Source organism: Cryptomeria japonica, chromosome 8, assembly GCF_030272615.1.
Source record: "Cryptomeria japonica chromosome 8, Sugi_1.0, whole genome shotgun sequence".
NCBI lineage: Eukaryota > Viridiplantae > Streptophyta > Pinopsida > Cupressales > Cupressaceae > Cryptomeria > Cryptomeria japonica.
Genome location: NC_081412.1, coordinates 65474964 through 65498200, shown reverse-complemented (window position 1 = coordinate 65498200; position 23237 = coordinate 65474964). Strand labels below are relative to the sequence as shown.

At 37.8% G+C, this 23237-nt stretch overlaps 1 protein-coding gene across 3 annotated transcripts in view; it reads right to left on the bottom strand.

The window, feature by feature from the left end:
- The window catches only part of LOC131046360 (cytochrome P450 97B2, chloroplastic), a 250436-nt gene that overhangs the window by 158027 nt on the left and 69172 nt on the right, over positions 1-23237 (bottom strand). For all 3 annotated transcript variants that reach the window (XM_057980093.2, XM_057980094.2, XM_057980092.2), the window contains exon 4: positions 8593-8677. In XM_057980093.2, the coding sequence (XP_057836076.1) occupies positions 8593-8677 (85 nt within the window). The remainder of the gene's footprint in view (positions 1-8592; positions 8678-23237) is intronic.

Genomic DNA, 23237 nt, shown 5'->3' with positions numbered 1-23237 from the left:
AGTGTCCCCATGTCGATGTTGAAAGATACCCCCTCCAAAGGTGGTAAACTGTGCCACACTGCTGAAAAAGGCACTCCAAGATCTAGTGGAGACGGATGTAGAACATGTCCCAAAGACTCACATGTCTCCTCAAAACATAAAGAGACCTCCTCCAACTGCTGTACATAAGTATCCACAATCATGTCAACCTCGAAAGAATGATCATGTAGAGAATGAACAAGAGGGTCAGAGTGTGCCCTCGCAACAATCGAAGAAGGATCACCTTCATCAAAGAGAAGATGAATGTCATCAATGATGTCTCCCAAATCTGCAATGTAGGATTCCATAAATAAACCTGCAATATCTATCAAGTAATCATCCCATGAATCTGAAGCTGGAAGACAATGACTATCCTGCTACACTGAATCACATGAAGGCAAAACTATCGCACTATGTGCATCATCAGGTGCAATAGGTGATGTGATATCAATATGAGGAGATGAAATACAAGACTCGAGAATGGGGTCACATGTGAGAATCCCCATGTTCAAGTGTCAAAAGTTCTCCTCAAAAACTGAACCATCACAATAAGTGTGATCATCATGTGTAGAATCATCAAATGTGAAATCATCATCATCAACAAAATCTGAAAAGGAGTATAACCGAGATGCATGATCAACCACCCCAGTCGCAATGATAGCTCTAGTCTCCATGTCTTTAATGAAAACTGAGTCAAGTGTGAACTCCACAACTCTCTTAGTTGCGCCATGGGTGATTTGATAGATAGAAAGGAGATTGTTTGTCAAGTGGGGTACACACAACACATCATTGAAGGAGTTATCCCCAATGTCAATAGATCCTTTCCCAATCACATCCATGTATGTATGATTGCCCATCAAAATCTGTGGCATGGTGCAAGGCTCAAATGTAGAGAACATAGACTGCGAAGATGCCATATGATGAGAAGCCCCTGAATCTAGAAGCCATCTCTCTGAATCATGACTGATAGTAGCACATAGAGCTTTTCTTTTTCTTGTTCCAAAAGAGTGAGTCTTTCCACTTGTAGAAGACATGAATGCTTGCCCTTTTCCTTTTGAATGTGAGGAAGTGGAAGTTGATGAATCATCCTTCTTGTAGACTTTAGGCAAATCAATGTTATGCTTTTTGATGATATGTGTAAGCTCATCAATCTTCTTAGAATGGCAACGATGCTCCTCATGACCAATCTTTTTACAATAAGCACAAGTAGGTCTCTCCCTCTTTGGTGAATTATCTCTCTTGGAAGAGGATGAATCTCCTTGTTTTGGAGAAGATGGTGCTTTGTCCTTATGCTTTGATTGCTATTTCTTCTTGTTTGAGTTGTCCTTTCCTTGATTTCCTTTGTTCCCTTGATTTGCCACTAATGCTTGAGACTTAGAAGCCTTAAGAATGCCCATGCTTATCAACTTAGTTTGTTCCATCATCAACATTTCATTGAAAGCATCAAATGTAGGCATTGTGTAGCTTGAACCCATTGTCATCCTATGGGTTTGGAAACTAGAAACAAATGCTGCATATTCTTGTGGAAGCTTGCCTATCAAGTTGAATATCAATTGAGTATCCTTCTTATCAATGCCACAATCTTTGAGTTGTGCCCTCAACTCATTTGCCTTAGTGACATAATCTTGTATAGTATCAAAGTTCTTGGGATCTAACATGGTGAGATCACTATCAATTTGATATCCCCTAATCTCATCAACTTGACCATACAAGTCTTGAAACTTTTGCCAAGCATCCTTGATTAGAGTACATTTCTCAATATGAAAAATGAGATCCTTTGATACATACTTTCTTAAGGTACCAATTGCCATGATATTTTAAGTGAGCCAATCTAAGTGACCAATTGGATCAGCCTTAGGATCAGCTGGAGCAACAATAGTTCCATCAATGTAATAAGTGAGTCCTTTTTCCATAAGTTTACTCCATGCATCAATTTTCCAAGTAGCATAATTATGGGGAGTTAAGAGAGGAAACTTAGAAGAACCCATAGCAGCAAAAAGGAAGGAACACAAGAGCACAAAAGCACAAGAGACACCCCCCCAAATTCACTCAATCAAAGTACCCCCCCTAAAGTGATGATTTTGGCATTTCATACTTAGTGCGATTACAATGAGCCACTTGCAAAACAAGGCAAAGTGGACTTATGATGCAAATTTTACAGCTTCTCAAATGAGATACAAGAGACTTCAATCAATAGTGCAATGAATCTAACTGAGATTCAAGCAAATATACAAGTACCAAGTGTCATGTCCCCACTCTAGCTCAGTCTAGCAGAGACATGTGAGTCAGCTTATTATGGGGTCTTGTAGGCTGACAGGGTTGGACAGAGACCCGGTATGGTTATTCAGTGTTGGAGACTTGGTATTCTAGCAGTTATTGATCAGTTGGGAGACATTCCTTGTTTTTAGGAGGCAGTTCCTACTTTTTAGGAGGTTTGATCATGCCCAAGGTTGGGTCTCCATGAGATGCCTCTTTGGGTTCAGTTTCAGAGAGATTGGGCTTGTTTCCTAAATTTTAGGAGCATCCCTAGATTTTAGGGATGAGACTACCAGTGAATCCTTGATTTCCGACTTCAGTCACAGACAGGTGACAGGATGATTTTAGGGTTTGTAATGTCAGTTGGGCATTTTATGGCTATTTGGGTTATATTTTTAATATTTCCTAAGTTAGCGTTTAATAATTAAATAAGGCTAAGTTGTTAGCCATTTTGGAGTAATAAGGGGATTTTTGGCCTCATCTGGATGCGCACCCTATTGTGTGATAGCTCGTTGGAAAGATCTTGAAATTCTTTAAATCTTTCTCTTTGGTCTCAGGGCAATTCAGTGAGCGGATTTCTGTCTATGAGGAAAAAGGTCATTTTCTAGCAACATGACCACTTTAAAATAAGAAATTATAACATTTCCACTAGACCATGCCACTTGGAGACAATTAGGGTTCGATTTGCAATTGAGAGGGGTTATAAGGGGATAGGAGCTTCATTCTATCATCATCTTTTGCATATTTGACAACTTGTATGAATTTGCTCTGGAGAGCGATTTCTAGACTGGGACGCAAACCCCAGGATTAGGATTGGCTGGGACGTAGCCCTCAGCAATCTTTGGCACCGGACTTATAAGGCATTGTGTGTGGTGATTAAGGACAGAGGCATCAATTCTCAGTAGGGTTTCAACGTGGCCTACCATCTTTCCAGTGGAGACGTGGTTCATTGCAGCTGGAGGAATGCCATTTGCAGCAAATACACCACGTGGTGTATAGGGTATTGCTTGTATTCACTTCCAGTGTATGTGGGGTTGGAGAACATTCTTCATCTTCCAGTTTGACTTTGAATTTGTATGAGAGCTTGGGAAATACATTGGATTCATTGTTTGGCTTTGTAATTCAGACAAATCTGCCTGGTACGATTTGCAATAATTCTGACTTTTGCTGTATACCTCATTTATTTCAGTATTGCTTCATATTTGCTGTTATCTATTCCTTCCTATGCTATTAAACAATCAAAAACACAAAAACAAACAACCCTTTCTGCACTTCTGTCTAGTTCTGTAAGAAAAACTTAAATAAACAGGAAAACAAAATTAAAAATAAAAAAATTACAGCAGGTTAACAGCAAAGATCTATCAGGGATCTTTCACCAAGAGAGCCAAATATGGCCAAAATCTGAAAGTACAATTTCTACTTACAATGGCATCAATCTGATAGCATCATGTGAAAGTAGACGAAAAAATACGCACTTTCAAAAAAAAGGCACCTGAAAAGGAGGTCGTATGACCCCAAACGAAGCCTCTGAAGTTGCAAAAACTGGGATTACTCAGGTACAGTCACCAAAAACTGCATTTTCTGAAAAATCCGTGCATCAAAATCAAAAAATTTCTTCACCACTGCGGAGAGCACGAAATTCTAGTCCATTTCAAAAAAAATTGCTAGAAAAAAGGAGCAAAAATGAGCAAGTTATGGCCATTTAAAGTTGAACTGCAAAATCAAAAATGCAAATGAGAGGGGCCTGCCAAATTTTTGAAAAATGATGACGTGGCGCTGATGTCAACAAGTCACTTGGTCAAATTTGACGGCCGTATGACCGTCGCAAAAACTTCGCCTCTCTGCTGACTGGACGTCCGTACTGTATGGACTGCTGACTGGGCAGATGCTTAGGTAGTACGTATGATGACGTGTCACTGTACAGACAGACTGCGTGGCACGGTGACTGTGTGTACGGAAATCTAACTGTGTAGATTTGCGTGGCAAATGACGTGGCGCCGTACCGATGACTGAGCTATACGGTTGTACCCGCGGGCCAGTGGCCGCCTGCCACGTGGCGGGCGCGGGTCCTCCGGGTTTGGTTGACCGCCGGGGAGTGAGGCGCTGGAGCCGAGGGGCCGGCGTGCGGAGCGAGGCGGCGGCCGCCGGACCTGTGCAGAGCCGGGAGGACTCGGTAGGACGGGCGCTCGCGCGGCGGCGGGCACAGGCACGGTGGGAGATGCAGGGCGGCGGTGGCGAGTCATTTCGGCGGCGGCGTGGACAATGCAACGTCCGGTGGTGGTGCGGGAAACAAGGCACCAGCTGACGGCGCTGCAGACCGGTACGTGGCGAGAACAGACCTACAGACTTGCAGGTACGGCGGGTCAGGGGGGGGGGGGTCTGCGAACCCCCCAAAAAACAAATTTTTTTTTTTTTATTTTTCTTTTTTTTAATGATTTTTTTTTTTTTCGAAAATTTTTCAAAAAATTTTTTGACGAAATATTTTCAGAAAATTAAATTTTTTTTTCGAAAAATATATAAAAAATTTCGAAAATCCATACGATTATGGCAAAATTGGGAAAAAAAAAATTCTCACCAAAATAGGCCAACTTTATAACCAAAATTCATGGAAACGGCCTTCTGGACGCAATGGCAAGGTCGGATCTGGTCTAGGATGCCTCCAAAAGATGCTGCTCCTCAGATCTGCCTCTTGACGTCGCAATAATGCCTCTTCAAGACGAATCAATGAAGCCCCAATGGCTCTGATACCATGTGAGATTTTGCCAAGATCAAGAGCTCAATGAAATGTACAAAATAGAGACACAATATGGAACAAGAATAAACTGTATTCTCATCAATAATAATGATTCAATTACATACAATGTAGATGAGCTTGCTTATATAGGCAAGGCTAGGGATATGTGAGAACACAAACATGACATGTGGCTCAATAAGAAACAAGGGTGGGTAGGAAATAGGTGTGGGTAGGTAGGAGAAATAATATAATAGTCCACATGAGGTGGATCACCCACTGAATGTGGAGTGTAACAACAAGAGTGGAGTGTAACAACAAGATCAACACCATAAAAGGTGGAATTTCTCCTACACACACTATCCCAATGTGGCACAAACACCCAAGTGTCTCATACCCAAACTACTATGAAATGCATTATCCTAAGTAAACTTAAGCAAAGTGTAATAATATCCATGATGAATAATTATTTACACCAACACATTGCTTAAGAAATTCATAATGTACAATTGAAAGCCCATGTTGACACCCGTGGAGACAAGATTGCACTTACCTTAGGTGAATGCCTCTTTCTGTTGCCACTTGATTGGGAGTTTCATTTACTTAACTCGCACTAAATATCAACTATGTTGTAAGGAGGTTTATACAAAAACCTAAGGTTTCACATTGAAAAATAACAAAGCAAGTTTTGAGGTACATATGTGAAGCAATGGAGTATGGTTTGGAATATAAACAAAATGAACATTTTTCTTTGCAGTGATACACAAAAGCAAATTATACGAGTCATTTGGATTCCAAGAAATCTACTTCAAGCTTTGGTTTCTTTTGGGATCTAATACAATATCATGAAGTAAAAAGTAAACCATTGTTGCTGCTCTTCCACAAAAGAAAAATATCAAATCATAGATGGAGTTTTTTGCAAAGCAATGTAATTATGTCTCAGCTTGACAAAAATGGGTGTGCTTGATAAACAACCTACCACTTTCTTTAGTGACAATCAAGAAGTGCTGAACCTTGTTCTAATCCAATTTTTCATGAGCACACCAAACATATTGAGGTTCAATGACACTACACCCACAAGCATGTCCATCAATAGAATATTCAACTTCACTATTATTTAACTAAAGAGCAATATGCTGATATACTTATCAAAGCACTTGCAGCAATGAAGTTCAAAGCTTTTTGAAACTTACTGATTTGTACTATTGAGAAAATGATGTAATAAGAGGGGGATTGTTACAATATAAAAATTATATTAAATCATAGGCACATTCACAATCTTAAACAGATTCTAATCTTTCATTGTTTACTATTGTTATACAAGGTTGGTAGGGTATTTAGTCAGTTACATATTAACCAACTATTACATTTGTATTTATTGTCTTCTTGTTGAATAAGATATATGCTCAATGCTTCTCCTAAATTCAATACTTTTGAAGACTAAAGCTGCATTGGAGAGCATAGAGAAAACCAAAGATTTAGATTTCAAAAAGCACTAAATTACTTCCCACAATTCAAATGTGGAGGTTTCAATTCCATCAGCATCAAAGGAAGATCATGGTGGCTTGGATCTTGAGATGGTACTATTGTTTTCATCTCCCTTTGGTAATGATTGGATTGAAGTGAAAAATGGGAATAAGGATTATGGGAATTGAAGACTTCACTTTAGATGACTCTTAGCTCCTCTACGGTTATGAGGAAGGTTTCCCTTAGGCATGAGGAGATGAGGCTTGCCTAGTCAGAAAGATTTAGCTGTGTTTAGAACTCCTAGCTTTGAGGGGTAGCATTTGTTCAATGACTTTTTATCTGTGTCAATGTTAAAGGGTGACTTCACACTTGAAATGTATTTTTTTTTCTTTTTTTCAGAAGTTTATATAAAGGGAGAGGTCCCTAACCCCTGCATGTATTAATCAAAAGAAAAAAAATCATTGTGTTGTGTTTGTGTCAAAACTCTATCTGAAGGATTATAAAAAAGATGGATCCTAGAGATTTCAACAAAAGAAAAGGTAAGTTAGAAAAGAAAATACTTTGGAAGAAAGAGAAGCAAATGAAGCGAGCTCAAAAAATTCGGAGCATGATGAGTTAACAATTATAGGAAGAGAAAATAGAGAGTCTGATTGCTTAAAAGTCAAAATCTTTCAACCTCTGTAGGAGAAGCTTATCACTAAAAGTCAGAAAATCGATGACAAGGCAAATTCTTAGGACATTGAGATAGAAGGGTATACTTAGATTAAGAGACATAAATGTAAAACAATAAGATTAAAGGCACTTAAGAAAGAGAGATGAAGGTTGTGGTACATGCCATTGATGACTTAAAAACCGTGCATGCAAAGTTTGAGTTTAGGCTAAGGAAAGAAAACACCAAATCTAAGTTATCACGAACTAGGAGAGAGCCCCAAAAAATACAAGAGAGGAAGAGACAACATGCAAGAATAAATACAAAAGAAAACCATGCAATGAAATGATTATAAGCCTTGAAGAAGTTCAAAGAAAACATAATGTGAAAAAATCCTTGCAATGAAATGATTAGAGAGGAAGATAGGGAGAAGAAAAGCATGGTATACACTAGAGATGTAGAGGAAGCTCTATTAAAGACATGCAATTTATAGACCACAAACAGCTAGGAAAAAGCTTAAAAGCAGCTTTGTGAATGGCATGTAATGAAAAAAGTTCACATGCAATGCAAAAAGAAAATTACATCTTGCATTCAATGCAAATGGAATACATGCTCTTAGTTTCCATTCCTTTGAGTGACTTTTAATTTCAGAAATCTGTCACTTCATTGACAAGTAATGTAAGTGGATACATTCTGATTGATGTAACTAAGGAGCCTGTTACCTTTTTAATAATATTTTAACTATTTTAGATTTTCTACTGTTATTAACCATCATCATGTGCACTATGAAAGGTTTAAACAAGTATACATATATGTGTCAATATGGAAGACCCCATTTGATATTCCCGTCACAACCAACTTGTCATATTCGTTCTAGAAGATTTCTACTTCCAAAGGAGGTGTTTCGAATTGGAGGCGCTCGATGTCACATAATTTTAGATGTTGCAAAAATAGAAAATTAAGGAAAAAGGGGAAAAAGGAAAAGATATAACATAAAAAAACAGGCATTAGTATTACAACAAGAGCATATAAAAAACTCCAGCACAAGTTTTTTAAATCATCATATACAAGCCCAACATTAAAATAAATGTATATAAAATACTATCAACTATGAAGATAGACAGATAGAACACAGACAAAGAAACATATAGATATACAGATAGATCGATAAAACCATAGATAGAGGAAGTTACAGCCATTGAAGAGTCCTGATATAGGGTGTCATATAACAAGCCCCCAAAAAGTAAAGAATGAAAACAACACTGAAATCTTAAAATGTTTAAATTTTAAAATGAATCAACCAAGAAAAGTTAAACACAATCCGTTCCATTCTCTTAAAAGATGCATTAGTATTTATTGCCAGGATTGATGTTCAACTGGAGCCAAAACAAATAGGGTCTTTGCATTCGTAGAAAAAGTAGAACAACTGCTTTATATTTTTCAATGAATAAGTTTTCCTTCAACCAGTTACCTTTCCTTCTTGGCTTCCATGTCTCCAAATCAGCAGGGATAAGGCCCTTTCCCATTATTGGCTCCAAGATATCAGCAAGAACTCCCTGAAATGGTAGCTAGAGTCTCAGGGCATGCAATAGGATGTATTTTGCTTACCAGTGATATGTCTTGTAAATGCTTCCAACAATTATATTCCTGTTTAACATATTTTGATGTGGAGAAAATAAAGGACCCCTTAAGTAGAATGGATGGTTCTTCACTAAACATAGTTTATGCAAAATAAACTAAATAGAGGTGATTAAAATTCTTGCATATTGTTTAATTCATTCATTTTTATTTTTTTTATGTCTACCTATGCCATTTTTAAATAGCAAAGAAAAACAAATTGACATTTAAATTGCACAAAGCATTTACTTTGAGACATTCTAAAGGATACTTCAAAAGGCCAACTGGATCAAGAGAAAAATTGAAGACAGACTCCTTCAACCTAACAGAATTGCTTATTGATGCATTTGTCGTGCTAGAATGGAGTCACTTATTAATGCATTTGTCATGCTAGAATGGAGTCATCTTCTAGTAGTGGTTACCAAACCCGAAGGTTTTTGTTAAAAACCATGCTAAAGAACAGATCCTTTTATAGGATAGATCTATTATGTCACTTACAAGATTCAAGAAAAATACGCACATGAAAATGCAATAAGAGACAAATAATTTTGTAAATCCATGCAGAAGTAGATCTACATTCTTAATTTAGCATTTCAAAAAAGTAGCAAGTAACATGTTAAATCTCAAAACTAAATCAATTCACAATGAAATTATCATGTTGCGCACAATGCATAGCATTTGAAGTCTGCAAAATCTTATATTTACAGGTTTGTAGTATAAATCAAGAAATTAGACTCTTGTACAGACAAGGAACTTTGTCGATTTATGATGTGCTGCATGCTGATATTTAATGAGGGATGCCTTTTAAATGTCATGAACAAACCTATGGTGCCATGTGCCAAATATACATCTCTATGAAAAAAATGAAAAGAAGATGGATTTCAAATATAATTTTATGATATCAGTTAAGTCACTGTAAAGAGCATTTCTAGAGCTTTCCTATTCCCATATTTGGCCAGATCAAAGATTCATAACAATTATCATACAAGAATTTTTGAAAGCCCAAGGGCATGACCAATATTGAAAAGGTAGACAAAATTCAATGAGGCTAACTTTAGAGAGCTTATTAAAATACTCAGTTAAACATATGAGTACAAGTCCAAAGCAACAATTGGAGAAAACAAGCAAATAGGGCAAATAACTTTCTTCTTTTCACATATCTTCTTTGTTCTTTCATATGGAAAAATTCAACTCATTATTTGATGAGTTACTTCTGTACTATTTGGACTTTTATACTTTGCAATGATGATGTATATCAGATTGTACGTAGATGTATAAGTTTATAACATATTTCATACAACATACTTTTTTTTTATCATATGGTATAAGCTTAATTTTCCTTGTCTAATTGTCTGTGTGCCAAGTTGAAGTTATATCTTTTCTTGATAACTTGTTCCATTTCTTCCTGCTTCTTTGGTGCTACACATTTCTTACTCTAATCCTCAACAATTGTATTGATATCCTCAAATGCTTCTTTGATCCCTTAAGCTTTCTCTTGAAATTTGAGTAACCTTCCTTTCTATTTGAATGTGACTTTGCCATTTTTTCCGCATTCTTATTGAACTTTGAAGTCCAAGTCCCAAGCACTCCCCTAATATCAAACATGAATTTTGGCAAGTCATGCAACCATGCAAAAGGATTGCTATTTATTGGTTCAAGTTGATTTTTTCACATAGAGTAAGTGCGTTTGAATTCTAGAAATTATTAAATCTCTTTTATTTGATTTTCTAATCTATTGTTAAAAGAGTATAAAAAGGAGAGCTAGAAAAGATAAATTTATATTCTTGGCATTTTATTTTCAAACCCCAACTTGAAAGTGAGCAACTCTTAATCTATTTCTTAGGATGAAAACCCTTTGGCAAATATTGATTTTGAAGAGGAAACCCAATTTACAGGTGTATTGAATATTAGAAATTTTGTTGATATTTGTGCTTAACAAATTGAAATATCATTTCCAGATTTGTGAATATTATTCCAATTTGAAGCAAAAGGTGAAGATTGAATGAAAGAATCATTTGTTAGCAAATTGTTGTTGACTAATAGTTGATATGAAAGACCCAGCAGCTGCAATCTTCCAAAACTAAGTTGTATAGATATAAGGGAGGTGAGAGTGTGTGAATGGGTGACCATTTTGGGGGGAATTTGGATGGTTCTAAACTCTAGTTGCACCATTATTTGATGAGCATTGACTTCATACGCTGAGCACAGCCTGTTAGGGATCAACAAATAATGGTTAGAAATGTACTTAATTTAGTTCATATCAGAACTGGATTATGCAGTCCCAAGTTTATAAAATAAGAATAACGGTGTGACTATTCCAGCCATAGCTATATGTTGTCTTCGTACATAGCTGTGTTGAGATAAATTTCAGTTGAATCGCATTTATATTTTGTTACAGCTATGTGAATTGTGGTTAGATCAAAGTAAATTGATTTCTTGCATTTATTAGTTCATGTGTACTTTGTCAAACATTTGTCAAAAATACAAAAAAAATTAGTTAGGGATATTTCACATGTAACTTCTTTTACAGTCAACAACTATGGAAGTTATACTTGTTCAGTTAGGTTCAATTACAAAAGGGTTATATGCTTAAGGATTTACTTTAAAATTTAACTTTTATCTATGCTTGACAGGTATATAAATAATAAATATTAAACAATTCCATCACTAAAATAATTTTTAGGAAAGTTATTAACTAGATTGTTTAGTTCCACCATCCATAATTTACCCATTGCTAAAAGTACTCTTTTTCAGCTTATATTTTATAACCTTCAAGCAAATTTTGTTGTCTATCCTCATATAAGGAGTAGTCATTTTTTAGTATTTTACAGCATACTATAAAGAGTATATCAAAATTCTTGTGATTGCATAGTAATTCAAGTATGCAATATTTTGAAAACGTGAATTCTTTTCTAGCAGCTTTAAATCCCATTAAAAGGTCTTAACACAAATTGAATTAAGCTCCATCATCTTCCAAACTCAACTTTCATCTTGCTGGTACCCTTGTGAAACTTGATGTTGATACTACTCTATGTCTGTTTTTGTCGTCAATTAATCATCATTTGCATGTCAAGTCAAATCACTTATAATCAAGTTACAAGGTTGTCGTGTCTTAGTCTGATTTTTTGGCTAACAACTCTTGTAGGGTGATCAAGGTTGCAGCTGTCCCTAGATGAAATAATGATGAGGTTTGAGACTAAGGATTGTTGATACATGATAGCCTTGGTAAGATAAATGATTGAATGAGAGATAAATGAAGTCTCTCATTCAATCATCTATCTCATCGATAGACTATGATAAGACTTCAGTTATCTTATATATACACATGAGATTATGATCATGATTCAGTTATTATATATTTATCATTGATTGTATGCATGATATACGATCTAGCTGTGATTGTATCCCTCGATTCATATATATAACCTTGCATATAAATCCCGATTAACAATCGGGTTCTTAACTAATGTCTATATACCGATTAACATCGGTTACTAATCATAATGCACAGGATACCGGTTGGTATTGGGTTTATTGTTAATGCTAACACACCGATTGGTATCGGATTTAACACCGATTGGTATCGGGTTTAATGTTAAATGCTTACACACCGATTGGTATCGGGTTTGATGTTAAATGCATACACACCGATTATTGGTTTAATTCGATTATGGTTTGAAGAGGCACAATCAGGTAATATCTTGATCGGTCATGTCTAATAGACATGAGCAGTCAAGGTATTGCTTGATCTCCTATGTTTGCATATATATATCGATCGGTGAAATGTAGGAAGGATATCGAAATTTATAAATGCTCTTTCTCCATCTGCAACATACCATATAAATCAGATTTATTATATTGCGAATTAACATATACTTGAAAGGAAGAATAACTTGAATATAACTTGCACCTTGAATTGAAAATTGAATAACATTTACAAGGATGACTATAGCAATGAAAGGAAAGTACAGAAATGGCTAAGGCATGATGACTATGAAAGAAGACTGACATCAATAATGCAAGTTCCATCCAGTTATCAACCGAGAATGGAAATACAGCTTATGTGGAAAAGATACTTGCTTTTGATGGAAAAACCATAAGTGATTTCCACCGACAGACCTTTTGGATGGCTAAGCAAATGGCTTTCTCTACCCAAATATTTGCCTATCACTCGATTACAAAGGTGCCACACTTTTCCTATGGTCAAATCATCACAAAGTTCCATTTAGAGTTAGGTGGTGTTGATGTGTTTTTTATACACTCATACACAAAATAAAATACCAGGGTATCTTATCCTCTCTTGAACAAAATCCTCTCAAATGCTGAACTAAGTGATTACTTGATGTGACTCCAAGGTTTATACTGTCAGGTCTTGACGTGTGGATAGTCTCAATGGTTTGATGTGATATTGCTGGAATCACAACGGGGACTTACGTTTTGCATGAACTCCTATTTGGATGTGGTTGGAACATGGGAATTTACTTGATTTAAAAAAAAAAGATAAAAAGGACAAGAGTTAAGAAAGCTAGTCTAATCCTAGGGATGCAACAGACTATGAACGATTTAGTGAAACTCTACTAGGATTTGCTTTGCCATGCAAAGAACAACTCCACAAAGCTAGTGTGATCTTCTAAGGTAATCTTATGATGTTCAAATCACCAACAACAACATAGACACCATCAATGTGATGCATATCAATGGGTGAGTAGCAATCAAAGTTGAGCTTGAATAAAGAGTTTAGATGACCACACAAAGTATTTGGCAATCAGTGAAATACAAGTACAAACATGCGAATTTCACCATTAATCATCCACAATAACTTCCATCCATCTAATCAACATAAAAATAAATGAGAAGTAGAGACCATGCAAATGTTGAATCAACACAAAAAGTTCACCATATCTTTAATGAAAATAATATGCTTCTTGCAACAAAGTCTTGGCAACAGTCTCCTTTTCTCCCACTCTGCTCTAGCTATCTACTATCTAATGTCTATTATTGAACTATTAACAATTAACCTGCTATTGACCTTTACAAATGAGAGTGGAGCCTTATATAGTGCTCTGAATACAATTGAATGGCTAGGATAAAATCCAAATTAATGGCCGAAATTGAAAGATAGAAACCCTAATTAGGGTTTGTAACACCCATTACATAACATTTAATGCTTGACCAATGATAAATTACAATAAATAGGACACATGTCCTTCCTTGAATGTTTGACCAATGAATGATGAGGTTAGGTACATTGAACTTTGTGCTCACATGTGGTAGTTATCCTCCTCGTTGGATGGGTCAAGTGCATTGAATCTAGACGCCCTGACTTGGAAGGATGTGATTGGATTGATGATGACTAGGTGCTACCTCAGCTTACTCCTTGTAACTCATCACAAGAGTTTGTGATTTGAGCAATATCTCTTGATACTCAACTTTTCCAAGCACTTGATGTGATGATAGTGGGAGATATTCCCAAATTGCATCATCCTTGGGGATCAAGCCTTCTAACTTTGATTAACCTTTTTGGAACTGTCTCCTTGATACCCTTACACAATTTCGCCTCCTAAATTGGGAATTCCATCTTAGTGTAATGCATTCACTCTTCATACTTGTAATGATCCTAGAGTCCTACACTTGAAGCCTTTGTCTTGGATTACTCTCTTGTTGTACTGGCAATGATTCTTGGATTTCCAAAAGTTGAAAAATTCCTTCTTTTAGTACCTTCATCTCTTATGCTTGCTCTTTCATGGTATTGATCTCCACATTATGATGATGAGTCTTTATCCTTCCCTTGCATTGTTGACTAATTATCTATCCACCTTCTTGTGTAATCTTCTCCTTTGAGCCGCTTCCATGTGTTGATAGACTACAATGCTAAAGTTGTCTCTCCTGCATTCCACGTGCTTGCTTCCTGTATCACACCTTGATGCTGCTTGCAGCTAGTTCCTTCATTCTTTTTCCTTAGCTGCCTGCAAAACAAATGAGGATATCATCAAACATGACTAATATATATATATGATTTTACTTATTTTTCAGACTTCTCTAACCTGATATGCATTGCATTCCTAATGATTTTACATGTCTGATTTCATTCATTTATGCCTGATTTTGTAATGCCTAAAGGTCTGATCTGATTTTTGTTTTTGATTTTACTCTAATCTATCTCGCTGTGGATTTTGATGTGCTAGGGAAGACTTCTTCGTGCTGGCCGAGCTTAAGGGGGGCAACTGGAAGTGCTCAAAGATAGGTTGGGGTTTTGGAGGGCAACTAGAAGTGCTCAAAAGTAAGTCAGAGATTTGAGGGTGTACTGGAAGTGGTGTGAAGACTTCTCCAAGTTATTGATCTCTTAATCTGTTTATCCTTCATCAAACTTCTTTATCTGTCTAGTCATGATCACTAAATGTGAGGGATTTGAGCATAATTGTCGAATTTCGCTCCTAACCCTTCCAAAGGGTCCAAAGCAAAATTCTCCAAAGGACCTAATCCCTCACTAGTAACATTGAATGGTGGTCATGCATGGCAAGAAAAGGATTCAAGAGTCAAGTCTAAAGCAAAGCCAAGTGAAAAGGGATGTGAATTAAGTCTAAAATGCAAAATTCGCTCCTAACCCTCTCAAAGAGTCCAGAGCGAATTTCTTCAAGAAACATTGTACCTTGCTTATACCTTTGAACTAATCCATTCCCAAGCAATTTTTAAGGCAAAACACTTGTTTTTGATGAGGAAAGGTTGAAAATGAGGTTAATGAAGGAAAAATTGAGCCTAAAGGAGCAAATTCGCTCCTAACCCTTCCAAAGGGTCAAGAGTGAAATCCCTAGAAGGACTCCCTATTTCGCCTAATGCACTAAAAGAACCTTGTTTTAAGCTAAATTGATGGCGAATTGACTTGATCATGATAGGAGGAGGTTTGAAAAGTTAGGTTCAAGGCAAAGAAATGAAGAATAGAAGATGAATAGCATTAAAGGGAGAATTTTGCTCCTGACCCTTCCAAAGGGTCCAGAGCGAATTTTCCTAAAAACCTATTTACTCCTTGTTTGAGACCAAGATCTTTGTTCCTATGGCCTAGTTGAGAAAGGATTGATGTATACTTGCCTTGAGAAGTAGATTGGAGTAAAGGATATGATGAAATTGAGACTAAACGACAAATTTTGTTCCTGACCCTTCCAAAGGGTCCAGAGCGAATTTTCCTAAGACCCTCCCTTTTGCTTCAAATATGAACTAATTTCATGCCTTGGAACCTCAACTAGGACGTTATCATGCCTTGGAGATAATTGAAGTAAAGAAAATGATGAGAAAGTGAAGGAAAATTGTGCAAAATGCAAAATTCGCTCCTGACCCTTCCAAAGGGTCCAGAGCGAAAATCTCATTATAGGGCCTGTCCTTCTAGAGGGTCCAAAGCAAAAATCTCATTATAGGTCTTGTCCCTGGAGAGGGTCCAGAGTGAGTTTCATTATAGGGCCTGTCCTTCCAGAAGGTCTAAAGCAAAATTGATCTTAATGCCTTCTTGTTGATGGTTTTGTTGATGCACGAAGGAGGGACAAATGTCCTAGATAACTCCTTGCGAATATGATTATCTGTGAACAGCTTGATAATGATCAGCCCTCCTAGCGCCAATTCTGTTGATGCGGGAGGAGGGTAAAAAGCCTTAAGATGATTTCTTCAAATGCGATGTGACTTGTCAAGATCCAACGTTCAAATGCTCAGCCCTCCTTCTAGTGCCAATTCTGTTGACGCGCGAAGGAGGGACAAATGTCCTAGATAACTCCTTGCAAATATGATTATCTATGAACAACTTGATAATGATCAGCCCTCCTTCTAGCGCCAATTTTGTTGATGTGTCTTTTGTACATGACCAAACATAGAATAAAATACCTAAAGGGTACCTTATCCTCTCTTGAACAAAGTTTCCCAACTACTGAAGATCTCGCTGAAGGATCAATCGAGGCAACTCCAAGGTTCTTGTATGTAGGGTCTCTACGTGTGGATAAGCTCTTCGTGGTATGATGTGATTTTGTTGGAATCACAAGGGGACTTACATTTGACTGCCTGAGCGTTTGATTTGCTTTGGATATTGCTGGAACATGAGATTTTTACTGGTCCTAGATTTTGAAAAAAAAGGAAAAAGGAGAAGGGTTGAAACGAGATCTATTTCTAATACTAAGAATGTAAGAGCAATGAATGGCCTTTGATGAAATTCTAACTAAGTCTTGCTTTGACATCCCAGGACCATCTCCACAAAGTTAGTGCGATCTTCTGAGGAAAGCTTTATGATGTTCAAATCACCGCTACAAGCATGGACACCATCAGGCTGATGCATATCAATGAAGAAGCGACAATTGAAGTAAGCTTAAGCTAAATAATTCCAGTTGACTACACAAGGCAAGTTTGCAATCAACAAATTGCTAGTAGTATGGATATACAAATTTCACCATCGATCATACACATTTCTTCCACTCATCTAATAACATGAAATCAAATTTGAGAAGTATAGAGACCATGCAAATTGTTGAATCGACCCATAGAATTCACCATTTCTTCAATGAAGTTTACAAGTCCTTTACAACAACATCTTGGCAACAATCTTTGCCTTCTCTTTCTATTCTACTCTAACTATTTCCTACTCTCTGACTATTCACTACTATCTATTCTCTATTAACCAACTATTAACTATTAACTAGCTATTAACCTTTACAAAAGAGGAGCCAAGGCTTTATATAGGGAGCCCTTTACAAACAGACGGCTCTGATTGAGTTAGAACCAATGGCTAGGATTACAAGATAGAAACCCTAATTAGGGTTTGTTACAACAAAATTCCTTAGCCAATTAGAAAATTACATTTCAGGAGTGAGGACCAATAGGAAGCAGGGGTAGGTGCCTCAAAGTTTGTGCCGTCCCAGATGAGTTAGGTGCATTGAATTTGGACACGCTGAGGTGGACCAATCCAACTGGAGGAATGATGATTGGGATGCCACCTGGTCTGACACTTGTAACTTGGTTGATGTTGAATTTGATGATGCTGAGAAGCTAACTTTGATTAACTCTTCTGAGACTATCTGCTTCTTCAACGGACCTTTGCACTGACCTTATTTGATTCTCCTTTGTCTTTGACGTGATGGATGGGTGGTGTACCTTTCCTTGAAATGCTAGCAACGCCTTTCATTGTCATCTTGTGGTTCCTTAGTGTGGCAAAGTGAAGATTCTGGAGGTAGCTGGCAATTCCTTGAACACCTTGAGTCTTCCCTTTTGCCTGTGGAACGTCCTTGACAATGATGGACTGGAATTGGTCGTCCTTCACGATGCTAGACTGGAAGAGGTCGTCCTTGATGATGCTGGACTGGAAGAGGTCGTCCTTGCCCTGGTTTTCTCCATCTGCAAAATAAACCAAAAGGTGATTAAGTACATATGACATGTTCATTTCAACAAAGCATTTTCCACCTTAAATCATCAACAAGAAGACTTCAAAATAAAGTTCGCTCAAAATCCTTCCCAGGGAGAGGCCCTATAAGAATTTCGCCCTGGACCCTTTGGAAGGGTCAGGAGCGAAATTTGCTATTTTGCCCAATTTAGACCTCTTTTCAACATTATCTCACAATTAGCTCTTCGCTTGGCCCAAACAAGGTGAAAAATAGGAGTTTCAAAAGATTTCGCCCTGGATCCTCTGGAAGGGTCAGGAGCGAATTTTGCATTCTAGGATAATTCTATCACTTGTTTACTCCAAAATTCCTCCCAAGGCAAACATATGATAGATTTCCTTCCTCCAAAGCCTAGGGATCCATGCTTTGACCTTTATCATGAGCAAGTTAGGTGAAATTGAGAATTTCGCCCTGGACCTGTTGTGACGTTTTCACACATCGCCCCATTGCAAATGGGGACCCCCTACTTTTTAGGCCCTCCTGGTCTTTTGTCTTGCGTTTTTGGGGTCTTTTCGCAGCAGTCTCGTCAATCTCTCTACTTTGCAAGTGTTTGGGGGTCATATTGGTCAAGTCTGCCTTTCGTTTGAGCAAATTCGGCTTAAGTCTAGGACTCGTTTTGTGAATTTTAGGATTTTTGCCTTCTGTCCTAGATTTTAGGGGTTTCTGTTAGGGTTTTGGGAAAACTGAACATACAACTGGACTCAGGACCCTTCAAGGAACCTCCCAGTAAAATTTTAGCCCAAACGGAGCAACTTTCTATTTTTAGAAAGCCCCTATTTTTTAGGGATTTTTTTCGGGTCCTGGAATGTCGTCATTTTGCCAAAAATCAAACTTACTATTTTTAGTAATTTCTATTTTTAGTAAGTTTCTATTTATAGTAAGTCATTCCTGCACCCTGTCTAGGGGTCTAACACTAACACTTTGAAGGTTTCTATTTTTGGAAAGTCAGTACTGGCAGGGTCAGTCAGACAAGGCGACAAGGATCAGACGTTTGCAAACATTTCTAATTCCGGAAAGTCAGACAGTAGACAGAGAAAGCTAGAAATTGATCAAGTGCTGGAAGCCTATGCCTAAAATGGAAAGCTCAAAATTCACCAAGGTTTAGGAAGTCATTCCAAAACTGCAAAGCAGGAAAAACTCCATGAATCCATGGTAGAGTGAAAATTCCATGAATCCTCCACATAGAGAAAATTCCACCCAAGCTAAAAGTTGAAATTTCGCCTAAGGCATAGAATCCAAGGAGTCAAGAAGTAATAAAAGCAAGATTCCCCTCGGGCAAAGTTTTGAATTTGCTATTTTTAGACACCGAATCTCGACAAAGTGTGGAAAATTTTATAGATTCGGAATCGTGGCAAAATTCTCCATCCAATGAACCTGGCTCCTAAATTTTAGGAGGATCCCTAAAAAATAGGGATGTTGAAAAGAAGACCTGGACAATTCACAAAACAATGAATTCCTTCCTCAGGAGGAATTTTCGCCCGCTCCTTGTGGAGGGCGCCAGAATGAAGAATGCATGGAGAAACAGGCAAATTGCAAGAGTCCTTGACCAAGGCATTTTAGCGCCCACGTGAGAGAAGGAGCGCCAGATAGGAGGCATGGAGGATTCACAAATTCATTGAATCCTCCACCAAGTCAAAATTTTGTCCAAGATGAAGGACATGCGCCAAAATGAAGGAGGTATGGAGGATTCACAAATTTCATTGAATCCTCCACCAAGTCAAAATTGCGCCCAAGAAGAAGAAATTCCAAGAAAGTGAAAAAATTGGCTGTGTCGGAAATTGCTTCCTTCAGGACAGAATTCCAGGAAAGGTAAAAGATTGACTAAGTGTTTGAAATTTCTTCCTTCAGGACATAGTTCTTGGAAATCATGAAATTGGCTAAGGCATGAAGAATTTCCTTCCTCAGGGTAAGGAACAAATTCCTTTCCAAAGGAGAATTCCTCCACAACAAGAAATCACACCCAAGGATGAATTGAAGATTAAATTTCTAAGGCAAGGAAGGAATTAGGGGATGAACTGAACAAGAAATTTCCCCCCCAGGGAAGAATTTGAAAAATCCATTTTCAAGGCTCAAATGACCTCCAAATTTAGAAAAAATTTGAAGATATGGATACGTGAGAGAATTCTTTCTCCTGGACCAAAACCCTAAAATTGTGGAAATTCCTAAAAAATAGGAGATGGTGGAGAATTGTTGAAAATCTCCTCCAGAGCAAGGAGAGTTCGAGAAACTTAAGAAAAATTCTTCATGGATCAAATTCTTCTCTCCTGAAGTTTTCTCTCTCCAAGGTTTTCTCGCCAAGTGGCAACCGAGTCAACAGACGTTGAATTAATGAAGCATCTCTCTGCATGCAGCCGTCACATTTATGGCATTATGACATATTCCTTCTGCATGCAGCCGTCACATTCAGAAGATGATGGTGCATTTATGGCATCACAGGCGATTTTTGCATGAGGGTACATTCATTGCATAGTGGGCACTTCTGGAATGTAATTAATTGTAATGGGATGGAATTAATTGTATATGGGCATGATGGGTTATTAATTGCCGATTCCCACCTTGTTGCACTTGACTGGGGAATCATGGCTTGAAGCCTATATAAGAGGGTGACCCCCTCATTTGTACGGAGGAGAGACTATCATCAGAGATTGTTGCTAAGGGTTTTTGAAGCAAACACTTAATACATTGTTCCATTGTTGGTGTGTTCTTGTGTTGTTTTGGAGCTCGCATGGTCTCATTCTCTTCATAGATTAGATTTGCTTTCATGTTGTTAGACGAACCGGATTTGATAGGATCGCTTGTTGCAAAATTCGTGCTCATACTTTTGGTGTGCAGCTGATTGTTGTATACTGTGCAAAGTTAACTTGAGCCTCTGTTATATGTGTATGTTTAACTTCGATTATCAGAAGAGATTGTTAAATTTGATGGTTTCTCTTGATAATCTGAAAATCTTTAACACACCCTTTGAAGATTGCACCCCCTTCGTGTAGTTGTGCGTTGCTGGCAAAACGAAGAGTGGTTGGATTTTGCGCAAGTTATCCCGTCTCCTTGTTCATAGGATTAGATTACTTTTAGTCTAGTTTTCCTCTGCCCTATTCCTATTTACTTTCCGCATAATTCAAAATCCAAAAGATCCAAAACTAGAGCTTTCATTGCAAATCATCCGTACAAAAATCCTTGAGCTTGCATAAGTTTTCTTCAACATACGTAAGGCCCCCTTGGGTTATCAGCAAACCCATCAAACAATTGAGTCACGTCCACGCACTGAAGGAACCTTGGAATTAGTCGTTTGAACTTTAAGCAATCCTAGCATACGGACTAATCTTGATCAAGAGAGGATAAGGTGACCATTGGTGACTTTATTCTGTGTTAGAAGCGGTCATAAAAAACACGTCAACAGGACCCTTTGGAAGGGTCAGGGGCAAATTTCTTGATCATGGACAAAACACTCACTTCTTTCACTCACAACCCCTTCTAAGACATGCTTGTGGCAATCTTTAAGCCCAATCTACCTTGATCATTGTCTTGGTCTAGCACAAATTTGGAAGAAAAAGGACATTTGGTGAATTTCGCTCCTGACCCTTTTTCTTCCAAATTTGTGCTAGACCAAGATAGTGATCAAGGTAGATTGGGCTTAAAGATTGCCACAAGCATGTCTTAGAAGGGGTTGTGAGTGAAAGAAGTGAGTGTTTTGTCCATGATCATGATTTGCTAGTTTTCCTTCACCAAGGTCTATCTTTTTCACTTTCTATACTTGGACTCTTATCCTTCGATCCTTCTCCCATGTTTGCAACATTTTGTTTGACTTCAAAATGACCAGAAAAGAGAATTTCGCTAGAAATCATGGCCAGGGACAGGACCTATAATGGATTTCGCCCTGGACCCTTTGGAAGGGTCAGGAGCGAATTTCTTCCTCTAGCCCAAAATCATCATTTTTGGAGACAACAATCCATTCAAGGGCAATCTCAAGGGCTTCTATCACCTTGGTCTAGGCCTGGCTTGGCACAAATATGAAAGGAATAGGTGGATTTTAGGAATTTTTCTTTGGACCCTTTGGAAGGGTCAGGAGCGAAGTTCATGATTTGAGCTTATTTTCTCATTCTCTCAACTCCAATCCACCTTCAAGACCAAGGATACATCGCCTCACTCCTATCTAGGCCATAAAAACCAAAAACTTAACTTGTCTTGCAAAGAAAATAGGTGATCCTAGGAATTTCGCTCTGGACCCTTTGGAAGGGTCAGAAGCGAAATTCTTGATTTGGCTTAATTCCTTCATGTTCAAAGATCACTAGCAACTCAAAGTTTTGCTCAAGGACGTCTCCAATCTTACCCCATCCTTACCCACACTTGACTTAGAATAAAATTGAGAAAAAAAGGTGGTTTTGGGGAATTTCGCTCTAGACCCTCTGGAAGGGTCAAGAGCGAAATTCAAGATTAGGACACAATTCCATCTCCTTCTTCCCTTGCTATGCCATGATTCTCACCTTTGGACTCCTTCCTCATGAAGACAACACTTGTTTGACCCCCAAGAAGGCCTGGAAGGAGAAATTCGCTCAAGACCATGGCCAAGGACAGGACCCTTTGGAAGGGTCAAGAGCGAAATTCATGTCCTAGCTCAAAATCATCATCTTTGATGGCAAAAAATCAACTCCAAGGCATGCCTAGGGATCCTTCTAAGCTCTATTCATCTTTATCCATGCTTAGCTTGACACAAAATGAAAGGAAAAGGTGGATTTTAGGAATTTCGCTTTGGACCCTCTAGAAGGGTCAGTAGCGAAATTCTTGTTTTTAGCATATTCCTTCATTCTTTCAACTCCAATTCACCTCCAAGACCAAGGAACAAGGTTTTAGGCCCAAACAAGGTAAAAAATAAGGTTAATAAAAAATTTCGCTCTGGACCCTTTGGAAGGGTCAGGAGCGAAATTTCATTCTTGGACAAAAACCCTCACATTTCAATGCTTTCAATCACTTCCTTAGGCAAGAACATGTCCAAACTTTCACAATATGCCTTAGAAACTAAGATCCTGGTCTAAACAAGGAAGAAATGGGTGCTATCTAGGAATTTCGCTCTGGACCCTTTGGAAGGGTCAAGAGC